Source organism: Arvicola amphibius, chromosome 11 (genome assembly GCF_903992535.2).
Source record: "Arvicola amphibius chromosome 11, mArvAmp1.2, whole genome shotgun sequence".
Taxonomy (NCBI): Eukaryota; Metazoa; Chordata; class Mammalia; order Rodentia; family Cricetidae; genus Arvicola; species Arvicola amphibius.
Window position 1 is genome coordinate 81,334,963 of NC_052057.2, and position 14,783 is coordinate 81,349,745.

A 14,783-nucleotide genomic window follows, 5' to 3' on the forward strand; every position below is an offset into this window, starting at 1 on the left:
TACCAATTCTTCACTTGTAAGATTTGAGTAATAATTGTTTCTGCCTCACAGGATGAGAAATAATACTTATAAAATAGTTGACACAATATCAGGCTCATAGTAAATACTAATACGTGCTCAGTGTCGGTATTATTTCTACTATGAAAGCTGCAATTTGAGTAACTTGACATTTGGCAAATTTATTTTCTGTTACTGTATTTCATCATTTTTAATGTAAGATGGCCTTGTTGTGTATGCTTCCATTTGTGTGTATCAGAATGACTTTAAGCTGCACGAAAGCTGTCTTTACTCAAAACAAGTGTTCGGGAAATGTGTGCGTGCGTGTGTGTGTGTGTGTGTGTGTGTGTGTGTGTGTGTGTGTGTGTGTGTAGGGTTGGTAAACCTTACCTTTTATGCAGCAAATCTCTTTTCTTATTTTCCTCTGATTATTCAAAGAGGTAGAAAGTGTCTTTGAAGATACCTGTGGCATCTGGAGTTATAATAATGTTTCCGATTTTTTCTTCTGTTACAGTCGTGTCCCTAACGATGGTGTTCCCTTTACTGCCAGCACTTTGTAATGCACCATTTTTTCACTAGTCCCTTATAATTAGTTTTCCTTTCCAGAAATTTGGATTTTTAAAATACCTGAGACTACATGGGTATCTTTAACTGGTAGCTGTATGCAGATGTGTGATTCGGCCTCCATAATGACGGATGCTTGCCATTTCTTCAGAAATAGAGAAATCGTGATTGAGTCATGATTCACCCTGAGTGCAACAGACTTATGAAGTTTGAGCATTGGAGATCCAAGTAGGAGTGTTTGCAGCTCTCCCCATCTGCAATACTCAATGATGCACATTTCTCAGACACACTTAGTTTGGGGTCAGTGTCTCAGCTTTAATTAGACCCTGTCTTTTCTCTGCTTACTCTGGAAAGGGATGCACTGGCAGTGTAAGATATTTACATAATGCTTTGTGCTTAACCATTATCTACTCAGATCTCTGAATTATATTCCTGGGGTTACCAGTAGATATTCCTCCTGTGTCTTCACTTTTTACTGGAAAAGTAAAAGGTGGGGCGTATCTGTTGCCCTTTTCAATATTGCCTTAAGTACACATTATGTCTTCTCTGGTTTTAGCTAATGCAGAATTCTGCCATGGCTGTTGGCTTTTCAATGCGCAGGTTCACCCTTGTGTCTCCAGGTCTTTCCTTCCTCACTGAAGTTTCTTTAGTCCATAAAATGAGAAAGCAGCAACAATTAATGTTTAATCTTTAAAAGACCGTATGCTGTAAGTTAGCATGTAATGGAAGTGTCTGACCTTCAGGGTCAGCCCTCAGTTATATGAGCTTTGGATGTATTATTTAACTTTTCTTTTATCAGCTTCATCTTTTGTAATGAGTCATCTCATGGGCTTTGGATTTTCTTCATTTAGTTGACATGTCAAAACATAACATTTGTTCATCTTGTGGGGTAACATGTTATGGTGCTTGTATCTGCTGCGAAGTGGTCAAGTCAGCTCAAGCATATCTAGTTCTTTAGACATTCATCCTTTTTTATGGTATAATGTCAAACTTATAGTAGATTTTTAATTAATTTGTGTGTGTGTGTGTGTGTGTGTGTGTGTGTGTGTGTGTGTACACCAGTAGGGATTAATCCTTGGGTCTTGTGCACAAGCAAGCCCTCTACCACTGAGCTGTATAACCAGCCTCTATGTTTGTTATATACAATATGTAATTATTTTCTATACTCACTTTGCATAGCACAGCAGAACTTTCTGTACCTGGGTTGTTTCACTTAACATGATCTCCATTTGTCAGAATATTTTATCATTTTTGATGGAGGGAAGAAGTAGGCAGGCAAGTGGCAACACATGAATATCCATATGTGTGAAGGCTTGAGGTCATTGTTGGTTGTCTTCATTTGCTCCCCATTTTAGTTATTAAGACATGGTCTATCACAGAACATGGAGGTGGCTGACTCAACTAGTCTAGTTGACCAACAAGCCCCAAGGGATTCTCCTGCCTCACTCTTTCCAGTACCGGCATTAATGTCAAACTCCACAGCCTCTGCCTCAGCTTGTTCATTCAGGTGCCTGCCCTCGTAGAGTTCCTGGCCTGACTTCCATGATATACTACAGTGTGGAAGTACTAGCCAGATCAACCTTTTCCCCACAACTTGCTTTTGGTCATGGTGTTTTATCACAGTAATCAAAACTCTAACTGCACCACTTGGCGAGCATTTTACCAGCCAAGTTGTCTTGCAGGCTCAGAATTTCCTTCTTTTATGGCTGAGTAATACTCTCTCATGTTTATCACATTTTCTCTGTCCGTTCATCACTTGGATGGAGCATTGTTTCCATTTCTTGTGTGTAGTAAGTAGTGCTGAAGTAAATAGGAATGCAGATGTCTGATACACTGACTTCATTTCTTTGGATTCATGCTCAGGCGTGGGTTTGCTGGCTCATGCCCACTCACTTTTAATTTTTTGAGGAACCCCCATAGTGACAAAAAGCATAATAAATCCCTGCCAGTAGTGTAAAAGGGTTCCCCTTTCTCTGCATTCTCACCAGCACTAGTTTGCCTATTTTCCAATATAACGACCACCACTCTTTAAACCAGAGTGCACTTTTTTATTCAAAACAGTAGATAATAGTGGAGCAATGGTGGTGTATACCTTTAATTCCAGCACGCAGGAGGCAGTGACAGGTGGATCTCTGCATTCAAGGGCAGCCTGGTCTATAAAGTGAGATCTAGGACACCAGGGCTACATAACACTATGAAACCCTGTCTCACAACACAAAAGCAAGCAAACAAAACAAGTAGATAATTTACATCTCTACCTTTGAGATATAAGGGTACAGGGAAAAGAAAAGAGAACAAAAAATAAGTCTTTCTGTACAGACTTATATCAGCACTTTCCCCTGTTTTAAAAGTTAGTAGTAGAGAAAGATACCTTTGCAAATAGAAATTTTATTGATTTATTGATTGAGAATTTTATATATGTATGTAGTGTGTTTCAATCAAATCCACTCTGCATTTCTTCCCCTACAATTCTTCCCTTATAGAAACCATTCCTAGCGAAAATGAAGATACCTCATTATGGTTTTAATTTTTATATTATTTTTCATATGCCTGTTATCTATTTGTAGTCTTTTGAGACATGTCTGAAATATTTTAGTCATTTTTTCTTTTGTTAATCATGAGATTTTGAACTTTGTTCTGCATATTGACCCCTGTCATATGTGTAGCTTGTAAATATTTTCTCTCTGATATTGTTTTGATTGTTTCCATTTTGGCACAGAAACATTTTATCTTAATATTCGTTGTCTGTTTTTGTGTTTTCTTCCTGTGTTTTGAGGTCTTATCCAAAAGCTCCTTGGCTCTTCAGTGTCCTGAAGTATTTCTTCTAGTAGTTTGTTTCAGGTCTTTTATAAAAATCTTTAATTTACTCTGAGTTTATTTTGTACTTGGGAGGATTGGCAGACTGACCCCCTCACACACTCCGCATATTTGAGGTAGGATCTTGCTGTGTAGCTAAAATAGCTTCATACTCATGGTCCCTCTGCTTTGTCCTCCTGTGTGCAGAGATTACGATTACAGGTGTACCCCACCAATGCCAGCAGATGAAATGATTAACAATGTAGGTGAGAGAGTTTCTTACACATAGAAACTAATTAGAAATGTTATTATTTCGTAGAAAGTATGTTTTAGTGAATAAAGAAGTGACTTATATAGAAGTAGTGAATAATACAGTTTATTATCCTTTAAAGTCACTATACTTGAAAAAAGATACTAAAATCCAGGGGAAGTAGTGACTGCTTTGGTTGGGTTTTACTGTGGAAGGTATTTCTGATCTTTTCTGTGTTACCAGGAGCAGCTGAATTAGTTGCCAAAGAATGCTAGTAACGTGTGATTCATCGTATTCTAACCTACAGGACCTAAACTGGTCGGTCTCTAACCTCTAATTTAAATTGAGAACACCTCTGGAGGTTTTTACAGAGAACACATCAGATACTTAGCTAGGGCTTTTGTTGTTGTTATCTTACTTTGTTTTCAGAATAGCTTTCTATATGTTCTTTGCCAAGACATTCGTACACCTTTTTCATACCTAAAGTAAGATTACGTAGTGCCCTATGATTGTACAGAAATCTGATGTAAAGAGGCAGAAGCTCCTAATATTATGTAATTTATATTTAGAATTTTTACTCACTGGTGTATAGTTATGTGACAAGATGTGGTATAACCACTTTGTAGAATTACTTTAGGTGCATGTCCTAAATAAATTTCTTAAAGCATCAAGAAAAAGTATATTTAAATGAATTATTTTTAAAAGTATTGGTTACATTCCTTAGTTAAAAACAATTTCTGTCAACGCAAGCCTTGGGTTTTTTTTTCCTTTCTTTTTTGCATCTCATTGTTTTCTGTACAACTGAAGAGAACAAATGGCAGGATGATAATCCTCGTGGTTGCTTCAGCTCTCTAGCTATGGCAGTGATGGGAACAGACAAAGAAATAGCCTCACTCCACATTGAACACAACATTTTATTAGTTTGTGGCTTGCTTTTGCAATGCCTCTCTTCCGAGTCATCGAGAAAAAAGTCTCTGTTCTTCCTCTGCACAGGCTGCTAACCTCGGTTTTCTGCACCTGTGTTTCTGTTAGAGTCCAAAAGATGTTTAAAATTCCAGTTCAGCTAACCAAAAAGTAATTAATGATAAAGCACAATTTAAGACAGTATTGAATTATGCTTGTTAATGAACAAAATTTTTTTGTTGTTTACTCTGTGAAAATGATTTCGTAGCCTGTTGGTCCAGTAACCAAGACTGTCCCCACAGTTTTGTATGCCAGCACCAAGGACTGCTGCCTTTCTGCTTATGAAGGAAAAATGTGCAGCTTAAAATACCACACATGAGCCAATGTTCTTACCTTCCTCCCAGTATATGTGCCCTAAAAACCTCAAGAGAAAATGATTTGGTTTAAAAGTTATTTTCATGTCTAGATTCTAAGGAAAATCATTGCCATACATAAATTGCAAAATGGAAACCCTCTTAAGAAGCTGCCTATTTCTCATTTGGATCTGACATATTAAAAAGCATATAATTAATGGTTGACATTAGTAATTAACACTAACTTTATGGTGTTTAATATGTCATCATTCATACTTCAAATAACAAGAAATGCATTATGCCTTGGCATAAAGATTTTAGTTATATAAGTGCTCCTTCGGTTTTCTCATGATATAATCGTGAAACAGAGTAAAATGTGTTGAAAAGATTTTTGCTTTGATTTCTTGAATGTGAGCTATAGTTTATTTCTTTTTAGGAGAGTTCATCAGCAATTGTGTCAAGAACTACAAAGGGAGAATATGGACCTAATTGCTCAGTCTTCATTATCAGCTAAAGAGCGCCACCTTGCTGCAGTCGCCAGTGCATTGTGGAGGCATTTCTTTTCATTTCTGAAGAGTCAGAGAATGACACATTCTGTGCCTCTCTCCCAACTTGCAGATGCCGCTGCGGGTCAGCATTAATTGTTCATTGCTCATTGCTTTTTTTTGCATACTTTTGTCAGTATTTTCCTCTGTTTGGTGTCAATCTCTTGCTTTATTGCATACATTGTGACAGATCTATGATGAAATGAATGACACGTTTAAGTTGGGTACCATTGACTTATGTATCATTAAAGATTAAATGATAATTTGTTAAAAAGAAAATGTAATTTTCAGATGTAAACATCGAATGCTTATAAACTTTTCTTACACTCACAACTATTTGCAAAGTAAGGTAGCATTTGATTATATTGAGTTCAAGTAGTATACTTTGATATTTTCTGAACAATTAATCTGAATAGAAGATAATTTGTATGAAGACCAAGGGAGTTGGGGAAAATAGCCCTAAAACACCAAGAGGATAGGATCAGGATGGAATGAAATGCTTAGAATTACTGTTCTGACTTCCCCTAGATTTTATTTAGATTGTAATTTTTATTTAAAATGATTATTGGCCCAAATACATGTTCTTAGGCTTTCGGGGACTCTGAATAATATAATATACAATTAGGCAAGGTTTTAATATATGAACATATTTTCAGTTTTCTGAGAAGAGGCCATTATATATTTTTTTCAAAGAACAATCGTGTCCATAATATGTTAAAAAGCTCCTGAATAGGCAAGAGATTTGTATCGTTGCTGCATATATTTAAATAATGTTCATTTGAAAGTATTTTATGTATTTAAATGTAATGCTTTGAAAAAATAACAGTAACAAAAAATCCCGATGGTCTAAATCAGTATTTATTTTATTCTCGAATTGATGAGGAAAGATGAACTAAAAAAAGTCCATAAATAATAAAAAGTGGATAAGAAATTGAAATTTGCCAACTGTTCAGACTTTGTCCAAAGGACGTTAAGACTTGAAATATAGATAGAACGTTGTGGTAAGGTCATGGTTTCCAACTAGTGTGGTGTCTGAAGTAATACATGTTGGTATTCAGTAAGTTGAACTATATTCTGTCACCCAGAATGCTAGACCATCAATAAAAGTAGTATTGTCCTGATTTAGTTGGACTGTCCTAGGTAAATGCCTAATAAATCCAGAGTCAAAGGTGTAGATTTCAGATTAGAAGTAGACTTAGGTTGAGAGAGAGTAATTTCCTTCATTTAAGAAAAAATAACTTCTGAAGGTACTAGGGATATACCAGTGTGGGAGGTAGCACAAACAAGAAAACTGTGTTCTCACAGAGATTATGATCTAGTGAGTGGTGGGGCCAAAGATAATTTGTTGCTGTGGTTTCTGAGAGTCTTGCTTTGTAGCCCAGGCTGGTTAAACTGTGATCCCCATGACTCAGTTTCCCAAATCTGGATTACTGTTGAACAACAAACACCACCTCTAGCAAAAACAAACCAAAATGGGGAGGGGGCAAAAGGTAGGCTACAGTTTTAGATAGAGTGCTGGGGCGGGACCGACTTGAATGAGGAGGACGAGAATGGGAAAAGAACAATGTTTAGGGTGCTAGAGGGAACAGATACAGGCTTAGGTGGAGCAGGAAAGGGTGAGAGGCTGAGATGTGGATTAGTCATGGAAAGGCTGTGCTCTACCTTTTAAAGAAGTGTAAAGACTTCCATTTGTACTTCGAGATTAGAAATTTGGTATTTTTTCAAAAGAGGAAATGTAATCCTTCTGGGTGAGACAAAGGGAAGCAAAGAGGGAATTAAGGCACTTAGGAAATTATTCAAACAACCCAAACAAGCGTGGATTAAAGTTGTAGTGTAAATAGTCAGAAATGGTCAGATCAAAAAGGAAGGAAAATGACAGAATTTGCTAAGCAAATAAGGTAAGGTAATCAGAATAGTTCATGAGAGGAGTCAAGAGTAACTAGCAATTTGCTGAAATAAGATTATGAAGGAACCATTTTGTGAGAAAACTGACGATTCTTAAATTTGAGGGTGTTTTGATATAAGGTATCCATTAAAATCAACTACATTAAATAACAACTTGTCTATAATAAGCTAGGCTTCCCAGACATTTTCTGAAATGGGGGTTTGTCTTTAAACTATCCATGGATAAATAGTCCTTAAAACCAAGAGACTGGCTAAGGCCTTCATGAGTGTAGGAATCAGTGGGGAGAAAAGGTGTGTGTGGATCAGTTCACACTGTATTTCTAGGTTGAGATTTGTAGTCTAAGGAGAAGCAAAAAAGGACACTGGAAAGGAGTGCAGGTAAGATGCAATCCAAGAAAGGGTGATGATGCCCTGTGCCTTGGAAACTAGGAAGGGAAGGGCCCAAGAAAAGGTGACCTGAGAATTGATCTTTACCTTTAACAGGAGGGCCAAGTAAGTCACCAGAACCTGAAGAATTTTTTTTGGGGGGGGTGGATTCAAATGCTTCTGTACATATGGAGTCGGGTGAGTTCTTCTGTAGTTCTCTGCCTTATAAAAGAACGCTGTCGCAGGGCGGTGGTGGCGCACGCCTTTAATCTCAGCACTCAGGAGGCAGAGGCTGGTGGATCTCTGTGAGTTCGAGGCCAGCCTGGTCTACAAGAGCTAGTTCCAGGACAGGCTTTTAAAAAGCTACAGAGAAACCCTGTCTCGAAAAACCAAAAAAAGAAAAAAGAAAAAAAAAAAAAAAAGAACGCTGTCTTGCTGAAGTATAAGCCAGTTGGCTAGATAGGTCCCAGGATCTACCTGTCACCACACCCTAACACCAGGATGGTAGGCATGCAAGGCCTCGGCCCACTTTCATGTGGCTGTTCAAGATTAGAACTGAAGACCTCCTGACTACACAGCAAGTGCTCCTCCCAGTTCTGAAGAGTGCTTTTTTTCCATCAGAGCATCAGTGAACTGATTGAAGATGGCTGGAGAAATATGACTGTTAAAGGAAAACAGTGTATCAGCCATGGACTGTGTCATCAAACTTCCTAAAGAGGGAAAAGAAGATATGAAAGCACGAGAGATAGGAAAAAGCTATACAATATGAAGGATTGGAGACTTGCTGTAAGCCAAGAATTGTTAGAGTTCAGGTCCTAGAAGAGGAAAGCTGGGAAGCAAATCTATTGAAGTAAAGTCCTTAGAAATGAAATTATACAGAGGTTATAATTGATAATGCCCAATGCTTTGGGTATCAATATTTTATTTTTTATATTAGTATTTTAACTATAACAGAGAATAGATCACTGGAATACAGGGATTTCAAATAAGCAAGAGATCAAGGCAAAATTGCTATTAGGGAGATTTTTGAGCCTAGAAAACTGGGACATGCACCAAGAAGAATTTATTGCTGGTATAGTTTGACGATGTACAAAGAGATTTAAAGCTAGACATTTTGGGGGGGAAGAAATGAGAATGGTCTAGAAGTAGCGAAGTAGAACAAGAAGTAAACCTCCCCTGTCTGTCTGTGAGTTCAGTAGTAAGATTTGAGTGGAAGGATGCACAGCCACACCAGAAAGCCTCCTAGGAGTCAGTGCCTCAGAATAGTTGCTTTGCTGCCATAACTACAGACTGAGTTCACGAATTCGGGAAAACATAAAGTGATAACATAAAGAATTCTAGGTTGTGGGTTCTGAAAAAGTGGGTGTATTGAATAGAAGAGAAAGGTTGGTGTTTACAGTGAGCATTAGCACGTGTGGCAGGTGGTGAGTAAATTAACTTGGTCAAAGCAAAGGAGGTGCTGGAAATGCTTTTACCTGGGACTTTGAATTGTGGAACAGACTACTAAACCCACTGGCTTGACTTGAGGGAGCCATGCCTGTAATGCTACTAAGCTAGATGCTTTTAGACCTTTCGGAGATCACGATGGGGTTACAGATATTTGACAATGTTAATTTAACTCAAGTTACATTTCTGAAAGCTATATTTTATTTGGGGCTTTTAAATTCCTTGGAATTGAAGGTGAGGGGAAGATTAAAAAATGTCCCATCTGAACTTTCTCTCCTTTTAAATCTAGATTTTACTTTGCTCGCAGTGGACATGCCAAGCACAGCACCATCAGATCTTCAGCCTCAGCCGGTTATAGCAATAATTCAGCTTTTTGGTTGGGATGATATCATCTGGCCTCAAGTTGTAGCAAGATATTTAAGTCATCTGCTACAAAATAGGTATATACCCTTATTTCAGAAATCCTTCTTAGTCTGTCCTGATCAGTATCCTGGAAGAATTTGTCTAATGAAAACTAATCTGTACTGTATATCCTCTCATTTGGCAGACATTTTACCAGTATAATAGCAGGTAGTATAAAAATCTCAATTAAATGATTTGGTGCGTGTGTGAGAGAGAGAGAGAGAGAGAGAGAGAGAGAGAGAGAGAGAGAGAGAGAGAGAGAGGAGAGAGAGATTGTTATAAGTTTGCACTCTAATATGCCTGCCTGCTTTATTATCTTAAAATGACCTTTTTGTATTCCCTAGGGAGAAAAAATTATATAGGTATTATTGCTGGATCAATGAAACACTGGCATATTATTGCAGATTTAGACTTAACTAAAACTAAAGATTTGATCATGAACCTTGCACTCCAGTTCAATCATGTTGTTGTTGTTCTTTAATCTGCCTATATCTCCTGTCCTGTCCTGCAGAAGCTATGAGGAACAGCCTCAGTAATACCTACAGACAGATATATGAAAAAATGAGGTAAAGTTGCTGTAGAAATAGTGTTTTACAATGTGGGAACTTCATAAAAGCATCAAGATGAAGAGGGTGAAATCATCACCCAGGCCTGAGAGACCTCATGAGTAGTTCCTGTCCCAGCTGCCAGTCAGTGAATGAGTGAATGAAGAGTGATGTAGTGAGCCAGTTGTTTTCTAGGGAGACTAGTCAGAATCGTGAAACATGTTTTTTCATTGGGCTTTGACTCATAAAGTAAGAGAATTCAGCATCAGTTGGATTGTTTTTAGAACTTCTGGTATGAGAATTCTCTAATAATAATGAATGTTTGTTTATTCATTGCTCTGAGTCACTCAATTTTTGTAACATAGAAGCCCGTAGGTCCCAAAGTAAAGATCACTTTGTAAAGCTGAGCCTTTAAAAAAGTATACAATTGAATGGTTACTTCTCTTGATGACTGCACATATATAAGACTGTGTGGTGTTACTTAGAAACTTCACAGTGATGACGTTTTCCTGTCTTTTCTAACCATAATGAGTTATATGAAGCTGCAAGACCACGTTTGAGCTCCGTTGTTTTCAGGATTATTGGTGACTTGGGCATATTTTTTCCAAATGAGCTTGTGTTCTTCAGTCAAAAGCCCCAACTATAGCTTTGGTTCTTAAACCCAGAGTTGTACGTTGTGAGGATGATGGGTTCTTTTTCACACAAGTATTGGTTTCAGCTCAAATGTGTTACCTGGCCTTCTTAAGAAGTAGGTCCATTGTCTTAAACAACCTTCATGATTAGATGATGTTCTCATAAAGTTGTTACCAGCAAAGCAGACTTGTACCTTCCTTTTTCAAATTTTCTTTCCTTTCTCTTTGATCTTTAGTATTTCTCCTCTTCTCCTTGGGCATAAACTTTGGGCAGGAGGCTTCCTTTTTCTCTGAGAAGCAACTGCTCCCACTGGAGTGTTTTCTTTCCTCTGCCCTGGTGGTCTTCTTCATTTGTCTTTCCTCAACATGACACTGCTTATGGTAGGGCTTAACCCTCAGAGCTTTCTCTTTTTTGCCTTTCTTGAATGTTCATTAGCCTCTCAACTCTCTTTTCTCATTGTAATCCAAATGATAGTGATAACATTTACAATGTAATTTAATGTATTTATTTGGAGACTTGAGGTCTACCTTCGATATGCAAGGTACAGTCTTTGGAAGAGCAAAGAAGATTTTGTGTGTGTGTGTGTGTGTGTGTACATGCATGTTTTTTATCTGTCTGTCTATCTATGTCTATCTATCTATCTATCTATCTATCTATCTATCTATCTATCTATCTACCTACCTATCTATCATCTATCGTTTTTTTGAGACAGGGTTTTTCTGTGTCCTGGCTGTCCTGGAACTTGCGCTGTAAACCAGGCTGGCCTCCAAGATACAGAATCTGCCTGCTTGTGCCTCCTGTGTGCCGGTATTAAAAGTGTGTACCACCACTGCCTGGTTTGTGTATATGTATTTTTATGTATGTACACTAGTGTTTATTTTTAAAGTAGTGTTTATTAGTAATGGTTGAAGAAACTGAAACGCAAAGTTGTTTTAGAAACTTTAAGAAACTTTAGTTTTAAGAAAGTTATATAGGTAGTAAATGACCAGTTTGTGTTTCTGCATTATATACTTTTTAGAGAAAACTTCTATTCAAAATGTCTAAATTCTGATTTATGTATATTTAAAAATAGTTTTAAACTGGGCATTAGTCTTAATACTCAGGTGGCAGAGGCAGGTGGATCTCCAAATTTGAGGCCAACCTCATCTATATAGTAAGTTCTGAGACAGCCAGAGCTATATATTGAGACCCTGACTAAAAATTAATTAATTAGTTAATTAAATAAACATTGTTTTAGGGGTTGAGGAGATGGCTTAGTGGATAAGGTACTAATTGTACAAAACTAATGGCATAAGTTTGATCCCAAGTACTCAGGGAAAAAGTGACCTTCCGTAACACAAGTACTAGGATATATATAAGTAGGCAGACCATAGGAGCTTGCTGGCCACCCCAAAATGGCATGTTTCATGTGATCTGTCTCAAAATACAATATGACAAAGTAATAAAAAAGATATCCCAACAAAACCTTTGGTTTCTATGCTTGTACATATATCAAAACAAAATGAGAAGGAAAAAAATGCCTTTGCAGAATGCTTTGTTTAAGATAAATCTATGCCTATTATTTCTGTCACCAGGAGCCCCTCATAAATTAGAGTTTAGACTCAGGTATGTGTTCAGCTTAAAAGGAGGGAGGTTATGAGGGCAGTATTTTAGAATTTTGTGTTATTATCTTTGATAATGAGTACTTATAAAGTGAACAGAAGAGGATGGAAACATAATTGTCCAGTTGAGACATGTAGAAATGTAGTGTTCTTTCACAGCTTTCGTCTTGTCCTCTTCTGTTTAATTGCTACTGATAGTGCCATTTTTGTTTGTTTTTCTGTTCTTTGTATTTATTTCTGCTTATCTATTACATTATTATAATGCCTATAATTTTTACATTTTTGCTATTCCATACTTCCTAAATTTTTCTCTTGGCATAAATCTACAGATACACCACCAGTAGAAAAGGAAAATTAAAAATTATAATACGCAAAATGAAAACAAAGATGTTTAACAGATTTTTCCAAGTACATCTGCATGATGTCTGAAGTACTGTATTCATCTGAAGTCAGCAAAGCTAAGGGAGTTGCTCCAATGTGTTCATTACAAGCTCTGTTCTCGATACATTCCTTTTTCCTTTTGTTTCTACAGTACAGTATGTGAAGCACTTTCTCAGTCAAGCTGCACGTCTTTTCAGTCCTTGACTATAAGATCGTGGATCCGTTGTGTTTTGCAAATGCACGTAAAACACCTCTCTGAACCTGATATGAACTCTGAACAGTCAGTGGGTAAGTGTCATATAAGGAACGCAGGGGGTGCATAATTAAATAAACTAATATCAAATATTCAAAATATGATTAGCTATGAATATATATAAAATGTACTTTTGTAGTCTGTTTCTTTTTTATTGTTACTCTATTTTTAACTAAATATGGCAAATACCAAATGCTACAAAACTAAAGGAATTAAGTTTCCATGGCGCTAAGGACAAAACTTGCTCCTCGGGTGACACACTGCTTTTTTCCCTGAAGAAGACAATGACATATACTTATATACTGAGTACCTTTTTTATTTTTTTATTTTTTTGGGTTTTTTGAGGGACAGGGTTTCTCTATAGCTTTGGGCCTCTCCTGGAACTAGCTCTTGTAGACCAGGCTAGCTCAAACTCACAGAGCTCCGCCTGCCTCTGCCTCCCAAGTGCTAGAATTAAAGGCATGCACCACCACTGCCCAACCTGAGTACCTTAAAAAGAATACCCAGCTAGAAATATTTTACACTATTTTCATGAAATAGTTTGTTTATCTATTTTACTATTAGTCACTGAAGATGTTTGTGCATTTTAAAGTTCCCTACAGTTCTGTTTTGTGTGGCATATACCTTTTTAAAGGCTATTGTTTGTAACCTGTCATAGGTTTCACTCAGGCTGGCCAGAAAAGGTTGTACTTCTTCTCTTATATTTTGTGTAGTTGTTTGACCTAAATACCTTTCTGGATTAGGTTAACTGTAAAAAACCTAATTCAGTTTTTACCATTGTGAAAATTTTCATAACATATTTCAGAAATGAAGGTGTATTTCCAGCACATGTATATATGCACACCAGTATAAGTGCAACTTATATTTTATTGCATGTTTCTAGAATAATCATGATTATTCCCTTATTTTAATAGAAAAAGAGTACATGGAACAGCTGGCTGAAATGACGAGGTTACTATTTAAACTCTCAGAAGTAAGAAATATCTTCTCAAAGGCTCAAATTGACCATTTGTCCAGCCCAGAAGACCCCAAACAAGCACTTATTCAGTTCCTGGAGGTATTATTCATTTATTAGTGTTATCTTCCAAAAAATCTTTAAATATTAATTTTTTTCTATGAAGTGAGTTGTGTAGCTTGAGTCATATTTTATTGTAAACTTCTGAAAGAAAGGAAGTGTTGCCCTAAGATACAGACTGTTCACTCTCAACACAGCAGGAGATTCATACTTAATGAAGAATGACAACCTAAGGAAGAATACATGGAAGCTTTTTTTCAAGGCTAACTGAAATGAAGACTCTCTTGTTGATATTGGTTGGTAACAATCCAGATGCTAACTTTATTTGTTATAAATATATAGCCGGGCGGCGGTGGCGCACACCTTTAATCCCAGCACTCGGGAGGCAGAGGCAGGCGGATCTCTGTGAGTTCAAGACCAGCCTGGTCTACAAGAGCTAGTTCCAGGACAGGCTCCAAAGCTACAGAGAAACCCTGTCTCAAAAAACCAAAATAAATAAATAAATATATAGAGTCTCTGATGGTTCCAGCTGAGTATTTACTACCTTGCATTGATACTGTAAGCATTAGCACCAACTAGTTCATAATACAGTTAGAACTTGAAAATCTAATACATTTCTTTTATTTTTCTTCTTAAGTTCCTTTCAAAATTTTAGTTTTGATTAATTTTAAAGAAATGTAACATAGGATGGTGTTTATTTCATAAGCCTAGCTAGAACTATTAATGTTTGAATGATTTCTTTAGTAAATTATTCACGATAAAGGTAGATTTACTTTCAGGCATGTTGATATTAACTACATGAAAATATGATTCTATTTGTATAAAAAT

At 36.9% G+C, this 14,783-nt stretch overlaps 1 protein-coding gene across 3 annotated transcripts in view; it reads left to right on the forward strand.

Moving 5' to 3' along the window:
- Mms22l (MMS22 like, DNA repair protein) overlaps positions 1 to 14,783 on the forward strand; it is a 109,609-nt gene that overhangs the window by 74,464 nt on the left and 20,362 nt on the right. For all 3 annotated transcript variants that reach the window (XR_006020921.1, XM_038347631.1, XM_038347633.1), the window contains exons 15-18: positions 5,300 to 5,493; positions 9,415 to 9,565; positions 12,839 to 12,975; positions 13,855 to 13,997. Coding sequence is in view for 2 of the 3 variants with exons in the window: in XM_038347631.1 (XP_038203559.1) it covers positions 5,300 to 5,493; positions 9,415 to 9,565; positions 12,839 to 12,975; positions 13,855 to 13,997 (625 nt within the window). In the remaining variant the exon portion in view is untranslated. The remainder of the gene's footprint in view (positions 1 to 5,299; positions 5,494 to 9,414; positions 9,566 to 12,838; positions 12,976 to 13,854; positions 13,998 to 14,783) is intronic.